Genomic DNA, 23,343 nt, shown 5'->3' with positions numbered 1-23,343 from the left:
GACCAGGCAGGGGGTGATTGGAGCAGAAAGGGGACAGAGGCTCTAAGGCTCCTGAAGCAAGGCCTTGCATCCAGGAGGCAGCTGTGTGCCAGGTGACATGCTAGGCACCAGATCACTGCCGTGAGCAAGGCAGGCTTGGGTCCAGTGTGAAGGTGAGGCTGAGCCTAGAAAAAGAACTGGTTGGACACTGCAACACACAGGGCACATCTGGGGACGTCTGTGTCGGCTGGGCTGGGACAGTGGGCCTTGGAAGCTGTGTGGCAGGTCACTCCACAAAAGCAGGTTCTGGGGGCGAATGGCTCTGCACTGACAGGTTCCCCCCATCAGTGAAAGGGGCACAGTGATGCCCCCCGAGAAATGAAGTGGGGCACATGGCAGTGCCCAGCACACCGGTGCTTGATGACCAGCCTCCAACCACAAACGTGTATGGAGCACCTACTGTGCTCCACACACAGTGCTCAGTTCTGATGAACATGGTAGAGAAGAACAATGCCCACAGGAAGTACCATTGTGTGGGGCTGGCAGGGCTCACAAATAAGTACTGAAACAAATGAAATAGGACAAGTTCAGATCGTGACCCGCTCCCAACACACTGTCGTTCGGAGCAGTCCAGAAAGGTGAAGTCTGAACCATGAACTTCGTGATCGATGGAAGGAGTCAGCCAGGGAAGTGTCCCCATCTCTGAGACTTCCAGCCCTTATACTCTCTTCAGTGCAGTCTCTTCCCCCCTGACACTCCCAGACCTGTTTCCTCAGAAAAGCCCTCCCCCTCCCTTCAGCCCGCCTGAGAGTCCAGAGCTCTGCCTGTTGCGGGCGGTCAGGGCTTGCACATGGAGGGCTGCAGAAGTGTGTACTGGTGGAATGAGCTCAAGGGAAGGCGTGGCAGGGCTGCTGGGGTGTGACCTTTCGCAGTTTAAGGTGCTTGGTTCAGTGATTAGGCCCAATGTTAATGAGGTCAAGGTGGAGGGTTTGATTCTGACGTGGCCCTGGTAGCCAGACGGAGGGAGGAGCACCGGACTCCCTGGGTCAAGACTGACCCCCACACAGCCCAGAGCTGGCTGGGGTGAGCCCTCAACCATAGACCTCAGCACCTTGCCTTCACCTCCTCCTAACGCTGTGACAGCTTGGAAGCTTTTAATTTATGCTCTGTTCACATGTTTTTTGTCCAACTCACAGGCTGTCATGTGAGCAGGCAGGGGTGGGGGGTGGGGGTGTGTGGTCTGCCCAGCTCTCAGCAGGGTTCCCAGAGCTGAGCATGGTTCTCAGGATGTTGCAAAATGTAAATCACTTCCCATACACTGGAAGGAGCTGGGATTTCTGTCTGTTTTGTTCACTGATGTATCCTCAGGGCCTGGCACATAGTAGGTGCTCAGCATTTGTGGATCGAGTGAATAGATAGATCTAGGTTATTTCAATCAGTGCTTCCCTCTCTAAGTCTCAGAGTTTAATGACCCTTGTCACAGGGCTATGGCCAGGGAGGAATTAAAGGCATCACCACTGTGACATTGCATTATATTCTGTGAGGCATGACAAAGAATCCTTTTTTTAAACAACAACAAAAAAACGCTCTTTGTTCAGAGCAACAGGCTCATAGTGAGCAAAAAGGTCAACAGAAGTCACCGACCCTCCCTGCTACATTTCACAGGTGGGGAGACTGAGGTCCAGGGTGGTCAGTGAGTCAGTGACCCAGATCACACAACAAACTTTGGCTATCACCTTCCTGGCCATGCCTCCATCCCTACATGAAAGATAGCTCTCAGGAAAGTTCTGCTAGTTGTTTACATCATGGTATAAATGACCAAAAAAGAAAAAAATAAAAAATAAAAAAAGGGGTTGTGCTGGGCTGGTGGGAAAGCCACAAGACTGAGTCACACAGGCCTGGGGCAGCAGTGGTGGCTCTGAAGGCAGGGGGTAGCACTGGACTCTCGCCTGGGGCCCTGAGTCACCCTGAGAAGTCCCACTTCCCCTCTCCAGCCTCAGTTTGCTGAAGCTAGGAAACCTTGAGGGATCCACACCCATCTGCAGGTTTGATGTGACCTGCTTTCCCACCAGGGTCCAGTCACAGATCTTCACACCTTATCATTTAGGAGCCATGGTATCCCTTAGCTGGGTACAGCCCCTTTACACCTACCCTTACATCTGGTCTGAGGCTCTAAGGCCATGCAGCCTGGGCACAGCCCCGCCCCCTCCCTTCCCTGTGCCTCAGTTTCCTACTCTGTTGCCTGTAAGTGATCAATGACTGTTGCTGACAGTATTAGCCTCTTAGAGTCTCATTCAGGTCTCCGCTTACAAAGTACTCCTTGGAGAGGCCCCTGACTCTACACACCAGGCCTCCCCCTCTGCCTCCCACATCACATTCGTTTCTACTCGGTACCTATCACTGTCAGCAGTGGTCTTACTTGTCTCCTTACTGATTCATTGCCCATCTCTCTCCAGAGTGCAGAGCTGGGCTGGCCTGGACTTTGCTGCATCTGAGCTGGCAGCTTGGAGCAAGGACTCAATAAATATTTGTCGAGTGGATGAACAACTCCTGGCCCCCCATGAGGAGGTCTCATTCCCTAACCTTTGACCACTGAGGAAATGGGCTCAGAGGGTTAATATTCCTCAGCAGAGCCGGAGGTGAACTGGCTGTCTAACTCCCCAGCCTGAGCTTTCTTCTATGCCAGCTGGTCCAGAAGGGGCCTGGGAGCATGCCAAGGGACAAGCCCCAGTGTGGGTGGCTTTCTGAGCCACTGGCCCCTCAGTCAGGCTTAGGGAAGAGCTATGGGGGTGGAGGGCTGGGGTTAGTTGTCTCTGAAGATGGTAGCACCTATCTCCAAGCTTCCCTGAGCCCGGCCCCCTGGGAGCCCAGGTGCAGGGCTCTGACTTGGCCGTGGAGGATTAGGGGCTTAGTAGGTAGCACACAAATAGCCCTTAAGCCTCTGCATGGAGGTGCTGCTGGTTCAGCAGCTTCCTCTTCCCTTTTCCTTCTCTTTCTCCTCCTCCTCTCTGCCTCCTCTCTCTGGCTTAGCCCGACCTAGCTGCATCACCATGGCTGAGCGAGGCCTTAGACTGAGCTGAGAATCTCAAAAGGAAGAAAGGAAGGAGATGGACCCACTCTCCCCCGCTTCCTTCCTCTTCTCCTTCAGTCCCACTTCCTCCCTCCTCCCTCCCCCCACTTCCCTCCTACCCCAACATTAGCCAAACACTTTCTAGGTGCCATGCTCAGGGCTGGGTGCTAGGGACACTGAGATGAATCATATATAGCCTCTGCCCTCAAGGAGGTCCCAGGCTTAGGGTCCAGCTGACAAAGGAAAAACAAATAACCATGGGATGCAGGGCTCTGTTCCCAGCCCCAGTGCTGTGAGATCCCAGAGGAGCAAGGTATAGACCAGGAGGGAGGAGGGAGGCTCCCTAGCCTAGAATGGGGGACAACTGAACCAAGGCACAGCAAGAAAAGGGCCAGCTGGTATGGATGCCCTGGGGCCTGGGGTGGATGGCCAGCCAGGGGAGGGCAGGCCTAGGAATCCGGGTGCTGGCTGGCTAGCAATGGGGGGTGGGGGGTTATAAGTAGGGGAGAAGCATGATTAGGTTCTCATTCTAGGAAGATGTTCTGGAGTCTGGGTGGAATATTGGGATAAGTGCTGGACCCAGGGAGAGAGCCGTGCCCAGTGCAGGCCTCTTTGCTAAGGCTCCCACCTACCCTGAGGGTGGGGCTGGCACAAATGGAAGGTCACTTGGTGTCTGCCATAGGCATCAACCTTGGAGACAGGGCATCTGCCTACCTGTGCAAGAGCCACAAGGGGCTCCTGGTTTCAGCAGCCTCACTGGGATGGATGGGGACACCTAGCTGGTTGAGGCCAGACTAACGCCAGGCCCACCTAAGGCCTGGTCCAGGGCTCTTTCTGGACTGTGCAAACCGCCCCCCCCCCCCACCCTTTCCTTATTTCTTCCTTCTAGGAACATGGGTAGCACTGGGGACTTGGAAGATCAAGTCACAGCCTGAACCACTTCCAAGCTGTGCAGCCTCCAGCAGCTGTGCCTCTGTCTGGGCCTCAGTGGCCTTTTAGTGAAATGGGCATCTCAACATCCCTACAGTGCCTTCCTTGTTGTAGCATGTGAAGGGTCATCAGGCTCATCAGATGGAGACTTGAGGCTCAACCTCAAAGTCAGAGCTGGAGGAGGCCCTTCTGCATACATGGGGAAACTGAGCCTTGGAGAAAGAATGGGCCTGGTCAAGACCTTGTCTAGGCTGAGACAGGAGAGATGAAGAACATAATGCTTAGGTGCAAAGGCTGTGCCTGGGTGTGAATTGCATCTTGGCTCAGTAAGTATTTGTTGAATAAAGGAGAGAATGTTGCTGAACCTCAGTTTCATCATCTGCATTAATGGGCATTCTTGGAGGCTGTTGAGGATTGAGGAAGACGACGCATGGAGAGTGCTTAGCAATGTGTCTGGTACCCAGTAAGCATTTGATTTAAAGGAAGCTACTGTCTCAGACCTCCACAGCTTCCTTGTGCTTCCCCGCGGCAGCAGAACCTGGCACGGCACACCCTGGTTTTTGTGTTATTCGGCTGAGAAGATGCATGCTGGAGTCTCAGGGTGGGCCCCCCACCCCCTGCCTCTAGCCACCGACCATCTGATCTGTCACTGTGATTGACGCCTGTTGGGTGGCTAGGGCTGTTTTCTCTCTCTCCTCTCTTTTTCCCAGCCATATGCAAATGATTTTAGTTCAAATAATGCGCTAATGGAAATCCTAACACATTAATAAATGTTTAGCAAGAGAGAGAGCATGCATGATGGTAAGTAATTAGACACTCAACGGAGGAGTTCTGTTGGCACAACTGTCTGGCTCCCTTTCTTTATTTTCCTCCATCATCTCCAAAGAGAGACACAGAGGGAGGCAGGAGAGGAAGGGGGAGGGCAGGGGGCCAGCTTCAGCACTCACCACTGGGTGGTCTCTGCAGCCACTCCTGTCTCCAGGCCTCAGTCTTCATCCCTCCAATGGGGACATTTGTCCGGCTCTGCCCACTTCACAGAAGAGCTGTAAAGTATCAATATCCAATCACAGGGGTGGTTTTCTTATCTGACAGCCCAGTTCTCCTTCCCCTGCTGTCAGGACTTTGCATAAAGCACTGGATCACTGCCACCTCCGGGACAGGTAGTGTGGAAAGCAAAGGGAACAGGGCACTCAAGGAAGGGCAGATCAGGGGCTTCCACCGAGGGCTGGATGAGCCCTTGGGCTCCAGCACCTCCACCGACTCTCATGGCTACAGAAAGGAAATCATAACGATTCCATCACAAGGCTGGTGTGAGAACTGAGACAACATATGAAACTCGGCTGGCATAGAGAAGGTCCCCAATAAACGTCAGTTCTCCCTCCTCAGCTTCCAAAGTGCTACCCACCCATGCTCTCAAGCTGCCAAATCAGACACTGTTGATGCTCAGGGGCAGCAACCTTAGCAGAACCTCAAACAGACCCACTTGCTTCAGGAGCTGGAAGGAAGGGGAAATCCTCAGTGGGGTAGAGGCCTCTGTGGGGCTGGATGAATGGAGTAAAGAAGGGGGGCCTGGCCATAGGCAGGAAGCAGAGGGTGGGTTCCAGAACCTCTGCGGAGAGGCCCTCTTTGCCATCGTCTTTGTGGAGCCAGGAACCTTATTTTCTGGTCAAGACAGAGCCCCGCTAAACCAAAATAAATAAACACTCGTTCCCCTACCTATTCCCATATTGCCATTTCGATTAGATTAAATTTTAAGAGCAGGCAAATGTAATGTTCCTCTCAGATCAAATTAGAAACAGGTGCACTTTTGCATAAGGAAATTAAGTTGCAGACAATATGAAGATTTGCTAAAATGCAGACACTGATGAAAATAAGTAGCCCTTTTATTTGTAATTATTGAGGCAATCTGTTCACAAAGTGTACATGTTAATGGTCTGACAGATCTGTGGACTCCAGCAGGCTGCCACCAACTCAGAGCCTTTCTGAAAGTAACAGATTTTTTTTTTTTTTTCTGACAGTTTAACTCTTCCTGTGACAGCCCATCCAAGTGCAAGGTGGCCCTGGTAGGAGTGGTGATCCTGAGGGGGCCAGTCACGGGCCGGGGTCATCGATGCGTCTCCGACAGTAGGGGCAGCAGGTATGTTGAAGCACCAGCAGCTCGTAGTCCTCCGAATGGAACATCTGAGAAGAAACGGTCATGACCCAGTGCCAACCCCTGAGCCTGGCAGGGACGGTCGCCCTTCCAAGGGGGAGGAGGCCTGGCAGTGAGTCAGGGCTAGAAACACAGGATCCAGAACACCTTTGTCTGAGGACTAGAAGAAAGGGGGGAAGGGTCTGGGGTCTGAGGCCCCTTTTCTCTCTTTTTTTAAATTTATTTATTTGTTTTTGAGAGAGACAGAGACAGTGTAAGCAGAGAAGGGGCAGAGAGAAAGGGAGACCAAGCGGGGATCAACACTGGGCTTGAACTCACAAACCAACTGAGCCACCCAGGACTTCCCCAAGGGGACACTTGTGAAATGGAAAAGCAGTGTAAAGAAGAAACTGGTAAGCACATATGCGTTGTAGGCATAGTACCTGGAAGCAAGACGGGCACATGGTGATGGAGGCGTCAGGCAGGAGCGAGCGGAAGTACTGCCACTGCAGGGGTGGAGGCCAGCGCTTGATGAGGACATCCCGACGACTCATGGAGCGGAGCACTGACCGGCTTACCACCACAGGCACAAACTCTGAGCCACCTTGCTGCAGGGTGGGCAGGTGGGAAGCAGGGGGCACAGGTGCTCTCACTCAGCCAGGGTGACGTGTTTATATGGGTCACAATCCCAGAATTTTGGGGGCAACCAGGGAGGACCCCAGAAACTTCCCCTGCTAGGTACCTTGACAGAACGCTGGCAGGTCAGGTAGCTCCTGCTAGCCATCTCTAGTGAGGGGGAACCCATCACCTCAATTCCCCCAGTGGCCTTAACAGGGAACAAGTCTGCTTCATGCCAAGCAATGTGTACAGAAGGGATCTGAGTCACTCCTCCCAACAAGTCTCAGGTGTCTCCACAGCCCATCACTCAGAGAGGTGCCCTCACCTCAAAGCTCAGCTTTGCTGTGAACGGGTCATCATCTCTCATGGAGTCCGTGGTCTCTTCCAGCCTCAGAGTCTGGGAATCTGGAGGGGTCTGGTCAAGGATGCAACCTGAGGCTGAGTGGGAAACAGGTCCTGCCCTCCACCCAACGCAAAATTCATGGGAACTCTATGTGGGCCTGGAGTGTTTCCTATGACTCGTCTGTGGAATAGGTTTCTAGATAAGAGAAATGGAAGGAACATAGGCCAGGGAGGAGACAGCCCCTGTCACACAGAGGCTGGGCCCCAGTGCACATGCAGGAAAGGGGCTCTGATGGGCTCTTTGCTGCCCCATACAGACCGTGCCATGGCCCACGTAGGCCTGCTGACCAGAAGTACCTAGTAAGTGGAGGCTGCAGGCCTACCGCGGGCGGGAGGAAAAATAATGGGCCTACCTGGAAACCATGGCCAGAAAACCTGGCAATTCCTGGAGAAACACTTAGCAATCACCATGTAGTCTGTAGGCACTTGAGAAGGCCTTACAGGTCCTATTTCATGTAGAAGGGGGTGAGAGCTCCAAGTCCTAAGGCTAGCCAGACCAGGCTGAAGGTGCCTAGGGAGCTGCCCCCTTTTGCCAGGCTGATGTGAGGCCAGGGTGAGTGGGGTTCCCACAGGAAGGCCCCAGGGGAATGGAGGCTGCTGGTGCCAAGTTAGGTATGACATGTGGCCCCCCGGCAGTAACAAGTTGGCCAAACCATCTGACTTGGGTGTGCAGAGAGCTGGCATGCAGACATGATTTCTGTCCCCCTTTTTCAGCAAACAACTCCTTGGTTTTTCCTTCCTGCTCTGCTTCTCAAAAGGTGGCCCACAGACCAGTGGCACTGGCATCACCTGGAAGCTTATAGAAACTCAGGCTCTCAGTCCGCTCAGACGTGCTGAACCAGCTGCTATGTGCTACCAAGGTCCACAGGTGATGAATGTGCACAGTCACATGTAGAAGCCCTCCTCCTGTGTCTAGCTGGGAAAATGAACATGGTCCTAGCTAGAGGGATAAGCTGAGGTGTGGCCTTTGGCCTAAGGTATCCTAGTGAGGATGTGCCCTGGGGTTTTTGCTGTCATGCTGGGAGGACCGTCAGCCCTTTCCCAGGATTGTAAGACTGATGGGATTCAGGGTTGGTATTGCTGGTGGGACAGGCTGGGTGCTATCAAAGAATGAAGTCACTCAGAGGACAGCAGAGCCAAGAAGACAACAGACAGTCTCCCGCTGGTGCCGAATGAGCACCTGGATCCAGTTGAGTGTCTATCTAAGACTAGGCTTCTTTACACCCTTTTGTTTGCTCAGCCTGACTTGTGGCGTCTGTCTCTTGTACATAAAAGTAACCTGACTACAAAAGTTGATAGACATCATAAATTGTGTTGGTTGCTCATCAGCTCTGCATGGCCAGAAGCATAGACAGTATGCTTTTAGAAGCTAGGGTAGGCGGGAGGCCCTCCCAGGAACGAGGCATAGGTGAAGACCAAGGTACCATCTCCCCTTCCATGCCTCTTCTGGGTCTGTAGGCATGCACTGTCCCCTCCTGTACCTCTGCACCCTGGCCAGCTCTCTGCCCATTCCCAGCCTGTCCCTGCCACCATCTGGGCCTCTCCAATCACTCAGCAGTAGTCTGCCATGCCCTTGCCCCCACTGGCCCAGCCATCCCCCAAGGCCCTCCTGCCTCCTGCCTTGCACCCAGGCCTTATGTTCGGCTGGCACACACAGAAGGTCCAGCCCAGCACCCAGGATACTGCTGCTTGTGATCTCTTGCCATTTGTTCTCGTGCTTGTGTCTTGGTGCCTCCAGGTCAATGAGGGAGACAGCTTCTTCATCAGTGATCCCCTCTTCCAGGTAGAATTCAACCAGGTGCAGCACCTCTAGAGGGCACAGGGCACAGGGCACAGGGAAGGGCTGTGGGAAGGCCGGCTCAGGGGGAGCTAGGGGCTGGGATGCTCTCACCAGGCAGCATGAGGGGAGGTGGGAGGATCAAAGTTCCTTCCCCACCTGGCAGCAGGCTTCTCTGTAAGCAAGGAGACACAGCAGGGCCGCGTCTTTTGAACACTGCATGTCTGGAGGAAGCAGGCACGTATGCATGTGTGTGCACATGTGGCATGTATGTGCATGGGTGAGAAGCAGTGGCCTTTAGCCCCTCCTTCTTCCCCCTAATAGCTGGATGGGCTCCTCTCCAAGGGAGGAGGAACGGCCTCTGCCCAGCTACTTGGAAGGGGCTTCTGATCCGTCGTCAACATAGAAGGAACTGGCACTTAAGAGCCCATCTTAGCCTCCCAGACCAAATGCCCGACCAGTGGCACCTGGGCATTTATATTATGCAAAACCCCACACCAGGTTCTGAGGGGTGGGTGCTTCAAGTCTGGGCAGCAGGGGGTCCTATTTCTGGGAACCCTTAGTGACTGTGCATCTGGTGGGGTGGGTTGTCACACTGTCCCCAATTTACAAATGAGGACACATGTGGCCAATAAGTAGTGGAGAGGGCTCAGCCATCCACTGGCTGCTCCATCTGCACATGCCAGACTTACCATAGGAAGAGGCGGAGAAGACGAAGGGCTGGCGGCAATTGATGCAAACGTTGCCCAGGTTGTTCAGCAATGGGTTGTTGGTGGAGCAGCGGTAGCACAAGGGCACCAGCTCCTACAAAAGCACAAGAACCACAACTGTCCAAGGACCAACCGGGAGGGAAGAAATGCTCCCCACTCTGATTTCAGCCCCCTGGGGCCTGGCTGCCAAGAAGAAAGGCCATCTGTGTGGGCAGGGAGGGGGCACTGGTTCAGGGCTCTGTGCTGTGGTGACTCAGGATAAGGGCCTACAGAGGCATCTGAGGCCCCATCACTTGGGCCCCATTGCTCTGGACACTCCTTCACAGGCAGGGCTCAGCAGCACATTTCTCCAGCAGGAATGACAACACCACAGCTGTCATTTACTGGCCACTTACCATGCATCAGGTACCGTGCTAAGCACATTATCTGGGCAGGCTCATCTGTCCTGTGGGAAAGCTATTATGTATGTCCCCATTTGATAGAGGGGGAAACCAAGGTTCAGAGAAATACAGACATAGCTAGGAAATGGTGGAGTTGGGATCTGAACCAAGGTCTGTCTGATGCCAAGTCTCTGCTCTGAGTTTGAAGGAGGAGATTGTGAAAGAGACAATAGGTTGTCAGGTTGGAAGAAGAGGGCTGGAGCACAGCTGCGCCGCAGATACATGGGACAGTGATAACCTGGTTCCAGAAGGAAGGTGGACTAGGGCAGGGGATCCTAGGATGAGGCGAAGGCAGAGCCACTTGGGCACAGAGGAGCAGAAGGAGGTTAAAGGCAGAGCAGTGTGGGCTGGGCTGCAGCCAACTCAGAGCCTCTGAGGAGAGCTGGGCGGCAAGGGAGGGTAGGACTATGGGGCCCACACCAGAGTCTGTGGCTGGAGCACAGGAGGCTGAGTAGAGGACAGAGGAGGCAGAGAGGGAAAAGCAAGAGTTAGCAAACCAAGGCTTAGGAAGGGGAGGAGGCTCACAGAGCCCTGAGAGCATGGCAGCCATCTTTCAAACAGAACCCAGGCCAGGAAAGAAGGCATCAGGAGATGTTCAAGAAGAGGAGGAGAAGCCTCCTGCTTGAGGGAGCTGTGCCCTCACCTCACTGTCATGGAAGGGCTTGGAGCGGATGGTCAGGCTGCCCAGCTCGATGGATTTCTGGAACCTGGCAGGAATATGCAGGCCTTGCAGCTTGTCATAGGCATGTCGGGCCAGCTTGTAGGCACCCAGGGCCTTGCTTTGCTTAGCCAGAGTGAAGAGTGTTTTTCTGCCAATGACAGGGTTAAGGACAGCAGAGGCCACACTGGGCCTGAGAGCTGGCACTGCCTACCCTCAAAGTGAGCCCCGTGCTGGAACACAGCTTGTGCTAGTGCCAGGACGGCATGGGCAGGAGCCTGAGAAGTGCTTTTCTCATTTGTGGGATGTAAGTATACTTCTCGGATATCAAAGCACGGGGATTTTTCCAGAGATAAAGACAGTGCAGTTTCCATTAATATTTTAACCTTGCTTAGGTTCTCTGGGCCTGCTGATGGCTCATCTTGTACCCTGACTAGGCCAAAATGTCTCTCCCCACCTCGCCCAGCCTGCCAGCCAGGTCCTACAATGCCCAGCACCAAGTGCCATCCTGCTCCAGCCTCGCCAGGAGGAGACAGGTCCCAGACTGCCTGGGGAGCTCACTTAGGTCCAGCTCACAGAGGTCACTGGGTGCACAGTACTTCTCTCTGCCTGCACTTCCACCAGGAGCCACAGCGATTTCTGAGGGACAGCTTCCCCGGCTCTCTGAGGCTCTCCTCTGGGCTCCTCAATCTGAGGCTGACAGGCCTTTATGCTTGATCCCAGGTCACCTTAAATGCTAAATGTGCCCAGGCCAGGCCTGCCCTTCCTCCCCTGCCCCACTGGTGAACCCCCTTCCCCACTTCTCCCTGGCAAGCCTCAAGTACCATGCCTCCTTGGCACTCTTCTTCCCCCTGATGCTCCTGCTTCCCCACACCCCCAGTGTGGCACCTTCCACCCTAGCAGTTACATGGTGGTAAGTTTCCTTGTCTGTGTCTCCACTGTCACCCCTCCCAGTCAGGGACCATGTCAGGAGCCATTTCTAGGTCCCCAGTGGACAGTATAGGGTGAAGCTTAGGGCAGAGGTTCAATCAAACTCTGCTGACTTATATAGAACTTGTTGGAAAGGTTGGGCACATGTGCTGAGGCTCTGGCAGGTGTGGCCCTGACCACTCCTCTGCACAGGTCTCAGTCAATGAAGGCACAGCTTGGTTTGGGGGAGTTTCCCCTGAAATGTAAATGATGGGCCTGGAACCCTTTAGAGAAGCTAGTTCTAACCGATTAATACCTCTGAGCTCTCTTCTGGGAAGGCCTTTTCCTCACAGAAAGGCGGCAAGGTTGGGGCTGGAAAGGGACTGAGAGAATATAAGCTTTAGAAAAGGACAAGGAGAATGTCCTTTTGTGACTTTTATGACTATAAGGACTTTAAAGATTTTGGTTGTATCCTGGTCGTTGCTGGCAGCATGCGTCCTCAATCCCCTTTTCTGCTTACAGCCTCTCAATGGCCCTCACAGGTTTGGGGAAGGTGAGGCCAACTCACAGGGAGGCCCTCAGGCCACTGCATCCCCAGCTTGGCTCCCACTCCCCTCTTCAGCTGCTCCCATACACCATGCTCACTTCACCTCTGTGCCTTTCCATGTGCTGGGTACTCTCCTGGAACATCTACTCTACTGTCTTCCCTGGTAGCTTATGGGATGGATGTCAGTAACTCCAGACAGCCTTGCCTGACCATGACCCCAGCCTTAGCTGCATTCCACCCTTGGGCACAGCACACATCCCACTGAACTAAGCCCAGTTCACTTGTTACTTCCTCTACTAGATGGCAACTTCGTCACCTATTGCCTGGCCCAGTGTCTGGGGCACAGCAGGTGCTCCATCCACTGGGCTGAACAAACACCCATCACCCTTCTACCCGGGGAAATGCCCAAGAGTCCAAGTGTTTCCTATATTTCAGTTACTCCCTAATTTATGGGTTCTGGGAGGGCTTGGGTAGTGGATTGGTTAGAGACCCACTGCTGGGCCAAGCCCAGAGAGCCCTGAAAAACAAATCTTCTCTTGGCACTGGCCCCTTGGCCTCCCTTGGCTGAGCTGCTTCTACAGCAAAACAGCAGCAGCAGGACAAACTCTCTCTCTCTTCCCTGAGGGCTACAGGAGAAAGGGAAGGTTCTGCCAGTAAAGTGCTCTGGAAAGAACTTCGCAGGGGCCATTAGACAAGAGGGGTGGGACTGAGGGTGGGGGTGAGAGAAAGGATACACCTTAGAGATACCCAAGGGGGGGTCTTTGGTCAGACTGTGCAGTAGGAATCTGGAGATGTTGAAGAGGGTTTCAGGAAGATGGGAACTGAAAGGCTCCTCCTGCAGAGAGAAAAGAAAATAGGGATTGAATTCCTAAGGCAGACACCAATGATTCTGAGTTACTTCAGTAGAAGAGCAATCTCCCTTAATGAGCATCTACTGTGTGCTTTCCAGCCGCCGTCTCATGTGGTCTTCAACATAGTCCTGTGAGGATACACTGTCATTGCCACTGTACTGATGAAAAAACTGAGGCCCAGAGAGACGACTTGCCCAAGTTATCCAGCTAGAAAAGACTGGAAAAGAGCAGAGCTGGGATTCAAACCCAGGTCTGATTCCAAAGCCCAGGAATGCCTCTCTTCCAAGCTGCACTGCCCCTGGTGTTGATAATAATTCCACTTCCTCGAGCTCAAGTTGTCTCCAATTAGCTCGAGAGAGAAGAACTTTCTTTTATGCAATTTAGGACATGACCCGACATAAGCATGTCTTTAAGTAGACGCAGTTAACTGTTTAGAGCATGAAATCACATGCCTCTTCTCGGCTCTCCAGAAGCAGCCTAGCCGCCTGATGCCCACCAAACATGTACATGTAGTGGAGCTCCTCAAGGGCTCAGCCCCGTGCCCCCAGCACCTGGCACAGGCCCTAAGAGACCAGGCACTAACACACATGAATAGGTCTTCTGTACCTAGAGGCTGCCAGAAGCTCAGCATGGTAGAGCACAGGGAATTTTCTATCAGGGGGGGGGTCCACAAAAGGTTGAGAATACCATTTTGAAGGAATCTGGCACATTGTGTGCAAACTGAGACTACTGAAGATGACGAGATGAAAGCAGGCCAGCTCCCCCTCAAGCACTTCAATGGTAATAAACTGACATTTCCTGAAGGGTCTTGCTAGGCTGTACTCATCAGGGAGCCAGCAGGACTTAGACCCTAATTGGTCTACATTTGTGAGGACTTACTTTATACTACTTCTTGGGTTTGGAGCCCAACATTCTCTCGTTAGCTCTCATTTAAATTTCTACAGCCTCTGTTAGTTCCAAGAACCCAAGAAAACCTGAGACTGCACCCTTTTCTGGGTAAGAGCCAGGGAGAAGCCTGCCTCTGGTTACATCGCACTAGGTGTGGCAGCTAAGAAATGTCCCAGAAAGAACAGAATGGGGGGAGGGTCCTCAAGATTAGCACTTCTCCTCTGGGAAAGAAGCCATCATATCAGGAAAGGTCTGATGTTCCCCTTTCCAGTCTGATCTGACTCAGAGCTGCTCTGCTGGGCTTTGATGCCAGACCCTAAAATACCACCCACCTCCAGGCCTTTGCACATGCTGTGACCTCTGCCAGGAATGCCATTTCTTCCCCTCCTCTTCCCTTGCCCCATTCTTACTAATCTCCCTCCTCTTTGCTTAGGATCACTTCCTCCAGGAAGTCCTCCTGGTCTTCTAAGCTTTTCTCTTGAAGGAACTGGACTACAACTGCTTGTTCACAGACTGTGAGTTCCTCATGGGCAGGGAGGTCTTGTTCACCACTGTGTCCCAAGGCCTCAGCACAGGGCCTGTCACACAGGAGGGATTTGTTGAATAAAGAAATGGCCCAATAAGAAGCCTCAGCTAGGATGAAAAGCCCCAGCTGGTGCGAAGATGCCACAAGCTCACAGCTGCATGTAGGTCCTGGAGAAGAGCTCAGTTATTACAGAAAGGAGACAAAGAGCTGAGCTCCAGAGTGGCTCAGGCAAACCAACACTGAGCTGGGGTCCTGACTTTCAAGCTGAGTTGAGTTTAGGATGGCTTTTTTAGGGTGGCTTCTTTCCACATGAGCACCTAAAAGAAATGAGGGGCCTTGAAAAGACTGTAAGGGAAGATGAGGTCCCTTGAAACCACTGACCTTGGTGTGGGGATGAGATGAAGGACTGACAGCTGTCTCTGCCTAATAGAGGAGTCTCTCTTGCCAGACTTTCCTCAGAGACAAAGAACGTGCCGAGTGCCCAGCACAAATGTGGGGAAAAGACCCGGTGTAAAAGGTAGGGCCTTTGAAGATGGGCAAAGAACTGTGAAATGCTTAGCCTGCAGGGGAGAAGACCCATGAAAAACTGGCTGGAAGCCTCCACACAGGGCAGGAGGAATAGCTGACACTCATCTAGGGTCACTCTGTGCCAGGCTCTCTTCCAAGTGCTTTTCCAATATTAACTCATTTAATCCTCACAAGACCATCAAGTAGGTACTATTATCATCTCCATTTTACAGAGAAGGAAGCTGAAGCACAGAGGAAAGTAAACAACCTGCCCAAGGTCACACAATGGAGCTGGGTTGTGAGGCCGGTCGTTGGCCTTCTCCAAGTTAGAGGGGGTGGAGGAGCAGAAGCTAAGAGCACAGGCTCCGGAGCCAGCCCGTCTGGGCTTGCATCCTGGCTCTCACGTACTAACTGTGGGATCTCTGTGTTCAGCATCTCAGTCTCCTCATCTGTAAAATGGGGATGACAATACTTACTTATCTCGCAGCATGACTGAAAGGATTAAATACATCGATACAATAAAGTCTTTGGCACATTGCTTGCTAAGTAGTAAGTACTCAATAAAGGTGGGTTATTGGAATTATCCTCTTAGTTTATCAGCACAGGATAAGCTCACTTTGTAGGAGCTTAATCAACATTTGCTGAGAGATTGAGGATACACAAAATGAGGGAATTGATAACAACCTATCACCTGTTCCCCATTGTCAGGAGACAGATTTAAAATGCTTAATCAAAAGAATCAGGGAGTGACTAAAAAGAACCATTTGGGTCTCTGGAGATCAAGCCAGCCCTGGTTTTATAGAGAAGGAAACTGAGAGCCAGAGAGAGAAAATAAATTGCTCAAGGTCAAATTGTTCAAGGTCACATAGCAATTGAGTGGCAGGGCCTAGGAGAGACCTTGGGGCCTTTGGTTAGAGCTGGGCCTTCACCCATCTAGAGTAGAACATCCACCCCTGATCATTTTAGAGATAGCCCTTTGTCTGGCTAACCCAGAGTCTGCCTGAGTTTTACAAACCTAAAGCTGGCAACTAGCAAGGCCCATGCTAGCCCTGGCTCATTAATTCAGAAGCCCACAGCTTGCTACAGGTCAAAAAGTGGCTAACTGAGGAAAATCAAAGTCCCAAACTCTGTCTCCCAGAAGATCAGAATTTCTCAGCAGGACATCCTGCCCAGTCGGTTTACTTTCCATCCAGAGGTCTGCTGCTCTGTAAGCCATGCCTGGGTCCCTAGCTTAGTAGGCAGCACCCTCACCAGGCCCCATCTCCTAGCCACCTTACCGTATACTGATGAATGGCATGGTAGCCGTGGTACAGCTCGGCCAAATGCTGGAAGTGGTGGAACTTGTCGAGCATCACATCCTTCTGGGCAGGGTCTGAGGTGTGGAGCAGGAGGGGGTAGGGCAAGAGGGGAAAATGTGTCAAGCCGTGTCTACAAGGTGAGGCAGTGGCAGCATTGCTACTGTCAGCTGTCCCCCGACATCAGGCTTGTGCCAGGGAGAGTGACAAGGAAGTGCAGTGATGGGAAAGGTGCTGCTTAGGAGCTGGGACCATCTCAAGACAGGAAAAGTCTCAGCTGGGCAGAGTATGTAGCCAGGAAAAGTCTGAGGACATTTTTCGAAAGTCCTCCTGGATCCCACACTGCAGCCTACTGGGTCCTTCTACCGGGGAAGTGCCAGCTGCAGCAAGAAGCAGGTGATTACTGGCACCCGGACACATCAGAGGAGTCTGGCATGGAGGGTGGGCAGACGTCGGCTTTACTCATCTCACCTCAAGCCTCTTCCCTCTGTGCCATGCCTCATCCAAGGCACAGACCACTGGCCGGACAGAAACATGCCACCTTACACCTGGGCCTGACAGTTTCCAAACTAGAACCACAACTTCGGTAGGCTCACAGCAGCCTTACGAAGGCAGCAGGATAGGATTATCCCCACACCACAGATGGGGATATAGAGCTTAGGAAGAATTTGTGACTTGTTAAAAGTCACCTAACTGCCTCAATTCCAGTGTTTTTCCCATTCCAGCATGCTGGCCTTAGTCCAATGAAAAACATCTCCCAGTCCCCTCTGCTTCCAGAACTCCCTCAGTGCATCATGGGAAATCTCAAGAAAGCAACATTGAAACTATTTTTCTGCCTGGGATGAGTGAGAATCTGGAGTGTATTACTGTAAAGTGATCTCTTCTTCATCTTTCTATTTAATTAAGTTTTTTTAAGCCAGTGCTCACCTGGGTCCAGTTATAGGCTCCCAGGTAGCAGGGGAGAGATATGTTCTGAATCAGCAACACAGGGCAGGACCTCCCAACCATAACCCCAGGATGGCCCTCATACCATCATTAAATTTATGGGCAAACTGGAAAAAGATGACACACCAGATTATGCTGCTGCAAGACAGGGTTACGGACAATACACCCAATAAACAAGCCCAGGGCTTTAATTAAAACGTCCCAGCTCTTTCGATGTTTATCTTGGTGCCAGAGCAGGGCTGGGGAAAACAAGCGGCCTGGCCGATGTTTACTTACCTTGAGCTATATCAAGGCACTGCATGGACAGCATCCAGTAATAATAGGCAGCGTCATTAAATCTGTTCTCCACCACAGCATTGTGTGTGAGCTGCTCCAGCACCTTGACTGCTTCCTGCTGCCGCCCGGCCTTGTGGAATGCTAGAGGGGCAAAAAAAAACACAGAGTTTGAGGAGTGGGATGGAATTCTGCAGGGCTTGCAAGGGGCTGCTGTAGAAGTAGGACATTCATTGGGAGCATCTGCAGCACTTCGTTGCTGGGATGCGCCTCTCAGGCCGAAGGCTATAAATAGCCAAAGCTACATCCTGAAAAAAAGTACAGTGAGATATATTCCTTTTTGGCAGGGAAAAGGCAGCTGACTTTGGAAAGGCATGGCAGAAGAGAAAAATCCTAGGGGGCAAACTGCAGGGCAAAGTCTGAGGACGGCACTGTTGCCCATCACCAGTGAGGTTTTACCCTCAATCCATTCCAGGACAAAGTTTTGTGACATCTGGGATGACACTCATAGCACCTGACACTTTCACAGGTTTGGTAGTTTACAGAGTGTTGCTGATTCCTTGATGGAGGATCACAACAGACTTACTAAGGTGGAGGTAAAGTGGCACACCCAAGGTCACAGAACCTAGCTCAACTCAAGTCCTCAGTCTTCAACTGTGTGCTTTTTAATGACAACCTTGAAAAATATGGCTCAGTTCTAGCAATCAAACATTTGTGAAAACATGCAAAAAAAAATCTCTCAATAGTTCCTATATCCATTTAACAGAAACTTCCTGAATCTTGACTATGTAGACAGACCCTCAGGATATTGGGGGCTGCCAGGGAAGCACTTGTAGCTATGACACTTGCCCACATATGGAGACTCAGATGATCCAAATCCTCTGCTTTAGAGAAGGAAAAGGTCTGGCCTTTGTTCCAGTCTCATCTACAATCTCTTGTCTGAGTACCAAGTTACTATGGCGATGGATTCTTGGAAGGGCAGACACAGACAGATGGATAGGTTGATGTGTTTTGCCCAAACATGCACATACTTCAGCAACTGGGTGCTCTGGAAATGCTAAAGCAGAAGAGAACATGCTGTCTTTCAATGGGGGCTTTTAGCTGAGGAGCTCCAACAGGGAGACATTTGTTCTGCAATGTGTCCGGAGGTGGCAACTGTTACCATATAGAAGTGTAAATGAGATGCTATGGAATATGACACACCCAGCTTCAATAAGAAGACTTCTTAAGTAGGCAGCAAGACCTAGTCACAAGAATCAGGTTCCCAGCCAGCCAGATCCTGGTCCAACCATGGCTTTCTGACTTTGCAGGGCACAGTTAGCCTTGGTGTCTCTGCAGGGCTGCTGGCAAGGTTCAGGGTTATATAGTTAAGCGCCTAACCAGTGCCTGACACAGAGAAGGAAGTCACATTTTAAAATTATTACCACCAATTAAAGCTCTGTGCTTCCTTTCACTCCTATCTCAGATACTGCCATACCTGGAGTACAGTCCACTTTACCAATGGAAATGCCAAAGAGCAGAGGTCACCCCATTATCTGAGCCAGAAACAGAACCCAAATTCCTATTTGCGGTAGAGGAAAGTGGCAGGTGAGACCATGCCAGACACTCTGTGGGAGTCCTCACATTTTGTCCCCACACCAGCCTGGCTCAAATTCCCTCTCTGCCACTTCCTTGCTGTGGGACTTCAGGCAAATCCCTTTACCTCTTCCAACCTATTTTCTCATCTAGGAAACAGTAGCTACATTATAGGGCTGTCGTGAGAATTGAGTGGGAAGCTATATTTGAATGCACAGTGCTTTGCTCAGAGAAGAGACAGGACCTGTCCAACGTCCGGAAGCAAGTGAGTGATGGACCCAGGTGTGTCCAACTCCAAAGCCCATGTTCTTTCCACTGCTCCCCAGTCTTACACCATGAAACATGTCATATCCCCAGGATGAAGTCATCCATCCTCAAGCCCACGATGGGAGGGGCTTGGTAGCCTTCCTGAAATGTACGCCTTGGCAGTGCCGTCTCCTGCCCCTTCTGCAAGGTGGCAGTCTGTGTGGCCTACCTTTCTGGGATTCCTCAAAACGATCGTTCTCTGCTAGCCACTGAGCGTAGGGCACATAGATGTCATCCTTAAACTCAGGATGCTTCTCGCCCAAAGCAAAGGCCTGGAGGAAGGAGCAAATGCATTCTTAATAAAGCAGCCGCGACAGCCCCCATGAAAACATGGCACTTGGCTGAATCCATTAGGAATGTGTCATATTTTGCCAGCCTGACAACTCAGAGGGGGAGAGTGCCTCCCCCTACCACCACCCCCAGAAACGCAAAAACAAATCAGCTCTTTGAAAACAAAAGGCAATTAACAGCAATATGCAAGCGACTGGATTCAATAACAACACAGTCTGTTTCTGGACCACAGAAGCGGCACAGAATCGGAAACATTTTATTTTAAGGATTTGCGTGGGCTCCTGTAGGGCTGCAAACAGATTTCTTTTAATTGCAGGCGACACCTAAGGAAACAGAATTGACATTATCATCATCACTGCTTATTAGCTGTCAAAGATGACTGTGGACTTGGTGCTGTATAGGACCCAGTGACTGCTTTATCTAAGCCCCAGAACCACCTGTCAGGCCAGGAGAACTAGAAATGAGTCATGGGGGACAGTATGTGGCAACAGGGAGAAAGTTTGCCTGATGCACAGTTAGGACTGAGTGGTTCGTTCGTTTTCTTTCTTTTTCTTTCTTTCTTTCTTTCTTTCTTTCTTTCTTTCTTTCTTTCTTTCTTTCTTTCTTTCATGATTCTATCTATCTATCTATCTATCTATCTATCTATCTATCTATCTATCTATCTATGTAGGCTTCAGACCCAGCGCAGAGCCCAATGCAGGGCTTGAACTCATGACCCAAAGGTTAAGACCTGAGCTGAGATCAAGAGTCGGACACTTAACCGAATGGTGCCCCTATTAATTTTTTTTCTAAGTAATCTCTGAACCCTACATGGGGCTCAAACTCACAACCCCAAGATCAGTAGTCACAAGCTCTGTGGACCAGCCCGGTGCCCCAGGACTTAATGGTTCTAAAATGCTGTAATATATGCTGCTAAAGAAATCTCCTAATAAATTTATCTTGAGAAGCCATTGTTGCCTGTCCTTGGCCCCACCTCTTCTCATCAGTAACCTTGTCACCTCAACAAATGGAGCCATTCATAAGGCAGACGAGAGTCAGATAACTTTACTCAGAAAAGGTCTTGCTATGGCTCTGTAAACTAGACCTCAGTGGGTGGGTGCATGGGTGGGTGGGGTACAGCCAGGACCACGGGTGCAGCCTCCGACCCTCTTGGGAATGAATTTCAATCCAGGGCACAGGTAGCCAGTGAGCTAGAGGGTGGGAGTCAAGCCACAGAGTGGGCAGCACATCAGCTGCTACTGCCAGCCCGGCCCTAGCCATCTTTCCTACTGGCCCGGCTAATTCTTCACACCCACCCCTCATGCCAGAGATGTCCAGGTTAGGAAAGAGCGGAGGAGAAGGAGCTGCCCATGAAAAAGCTCTGGCAGCTTGCACATGGAGAGTATGGGTGGCATTTTCTGTCAAAAGGCACCCAGCAGGTTTTGAATGTTACACATGTGTCAGAGATCCATCAGTATGTGGCGTTGGTCAAAAGCAGTTCAGACCAACAGCAGACAGTGAGGGCTGTTAACTCTCATGTCCACAGTGTGTACTACAGGGCTGGCACAAAGCCAGCAATGCATAAAGATTTTCTGAATGGGGCGTCTGGGTGGCTCAGTCAGTTAAGCTTCCGACTTTGGCTCAGATCATGATCTCAGGCTTCGTGGGTTCAAGTTCCACCTCGGGCTCTATGCTGACAGCTCAGAGCCTGGAGCCTGCTTCAGATTCTGAGTCTCCCTTTCTCTCTGCCCCTCCCTTGCTCAAGCTCGCGCTCTCTCTCTCTCAAAAATAAACATTAAAAAATTAAAAAAAAAGAAGATTTTCTGAATGAATGATTGAATGAGCAAATAAATGGAAAGCTCATACTGAAAGGGCCTCTAAGACATTCTGGCTCAGAAAATTCAAGGCTTAGTCTCCTGATTGCCAGGCCAATGTTCATTCCCATGATGAGGGGCAGCTGCTCCCCATACAAACCCCAAAAAACTGACTATGGTCAGGTGGGGCCCCCTTACCCATTACGCAGGCTCTACCCTCACCTCGTCCCAGCGCTGGGTCTCCACGTGCAGCTGAACCAAGGACTTCAGGTCGCCAATCTTCAGATAGGTCTCAGCAGCATAGCCAGGGTTATCCAGCTTCTTGAAGTAATGAGCGCACATCAGCAGGGGCTCCCGCTCAGCCTTGTCCAGTTTACGGGCAATGTCGATTAACCTGGAGAGATGAAAGCACAGGGAGAAGATGCACTCCTGTAAAAGGAGCCTGATCGAAGGAAGCAGCATTAGCTTTTGGGTCTTCTTGAGGGTGAGCTGCATGTAGACTCATGTTGATGTCCCCAGTGATCAATATGGTGCCATGGCCCCTGGTGTCTGATGGGTGGTTATTAAATGAGTGAATACATAATCCAGAAACGTTGCCCAGTGACTGGGAGAAGTCACCTGCTAAAGGACACCATTCTCCCCAACCTTGTGTGTCTTTCACAGAGTCACTATCTACACAGCAGGATCTGGGGATAGAAACAAACATCTACTAATCACCTACTGGTACCAGGCATAGTGCCATGAGCTTTCCCATGTGTGATCTCATTGAATCTTCGCCGCCCTAAGAAGTGGTACTATAATTCTCATTTTACAGATGAGATTAAAAGCTACGTGGGGGCGCCTGGGTGGCGCAGTCGGTTAAGCGTCCGACTTCAGCCAGGTCACGATCTCGCGGTCCGTGAGTTCGAGCCCCGCGTCGGGCCCTGGGCTGATGGCTCAGAGCCTGGAGCCTGTTTCCGATTCTGTGTCTCCCTCTCTCTCTGCCCCTCCCCCATTCATGCTCTGTCTCTCTCTGTCCCAAAAAAAATAAATAAACGTTGAAAAAAAAAAATTTAAAAGCTATGTGGAAGATGAAGCAGGGTGCTCAAGACTCTGAAGCCATGAAGTGGGAGAATGTTCTTTCTACCACTTTTTCAGGAATTCTCCTAGGAAAGTAGAGGCAGAGGCATGAGAATTCTTCAGCTGATAGGACCTCAAAGGAAGAGGCATGTGTGGGGCTCTGGAAGAAAGGCCCCCAGGAAATCTTGGCTGTGCCTCTCTTGCTGGCCAAGGTGCTGACCACAGGTGAGGGGACACAGGGACCACCGGCCACCACTTCTTCCCAGTGGCAACTGCACTTACCCCCAACCCCTCCCGCCGCCACTACTCATGGGGCAGGAAGGCTGGATGGAATGTGCTTGTTCTTTCTTGGCAGGCGGGATTTGGAGTAAAACCAGCTCTCTCAGAGGAAAGGGGTTCTACCCAGCTTTCTCTTTGTGAGAAAAGAAGGGGAAGCAGCTGTAACAGATCCCTGTCTCATAGACAGGCAAGCTCAGGGAGGCCTGTCAATCTGTACTTAGAATAATAATGGCATCTAAAAATAACACTTCTCAGTGGAGAAAGGTGGCACAGCCAACCCCTAAGAGGCCCCCAGCCCCACCCATCAAACCAAATGTCCCTGGAGAAGAGGCACCTTTTACAGCCAGACCTGGAAAAAGAGGGAACATGCTTAAATATCTCTTTCCCGAACTAGTTAGGTATCTCCAGGGTAACCTGATACATGTCAGTTGCAAACGAAAGTGACATGAAAAACCAGAGGGGAGAGCAGGGCCACAAATCTTCCTGGCTTTCTCCTGTAACATTCCTTCTGTGAAAAGAATAATTTGGGGGGCAAGATCTGTTGCCTCTGTCTCCAAGAAACTGTATTCTTGCACAAGAGAAAG

General features: G+C 51.3%; 1 protein-coding gene across 5 annotated transcripts in view; it reads right to left on the bottom strand.

Moving 5' to 3' along the window:
• Positions 1 to 5,844: 5,844 nt before the first annotated feature.
• Positions 5,845 to 23,343, bottom strand: part of IFT122 (intraflagellar transport 122) — a 73,516-nt gene continuing 56,017 nt past the window's right edge. For 3 of the 5 annotated variants that reach the window (XM_030307455.1, XM_030307451.1, XM_030307454.1), the window contains 11 exons: positions 21,644 to 21,815; positions 19,507 to 19,609; positions 17,460 to 17,600; positions 16,221 to 16,315; positions 12,906 to 13,006; positions 10,701 to 10,866; positions 9,600 to 9,711; positions 8,814 to 8,939; positions 7,054 to 7,133; positions 6,554 to 6,718; positions 5,845 to 6,160 (listed from right to left, as the gene is read on the bottom strand). In XM_030307455.1, the coding sequence (XP_030163315.1) occupies positions 6,071 to 6,160; positions 6,554 to 6,718; positions 7,054 to 7,133; positions 8,814 to 8,939; positions 9,600 to 9,711; positions 10,701 to 10,866; positions 12,906 to 13,006; positions 16,221 to 16,315; positions 17,460 to 17,600; positions 19,507 to 19,609; positions 21,644 to 21,815 (1,351 nt within the window). In that variant the 3' untranslated portion in view covers positions 5,845 to 6,070. The other 2 variants (XM_030307452.1, XM_030307453.1) reach the window with 2 other exon arrangements.

Source organism: Lynx canadensis, chromosome A2 (assembly GCF_007474595.2).
Source record: "Lynx canadensis isolate LIC74 chromosome A2, mLynCan4.pri.v2, whole genome shotgun sequence".
NCBI classification, from domain to species: domain Eukaryota; kingdom Metazoa; phylum Chordata; class Mammalia; order Carnivora; family Felidae; genus Lynx; species Lynx canadensis.
The sequence above is the reverse complement of the archived record's forward strand: the minus strand, read 5'-3'. Positions and strand labels throughout refer to the sequence as shown.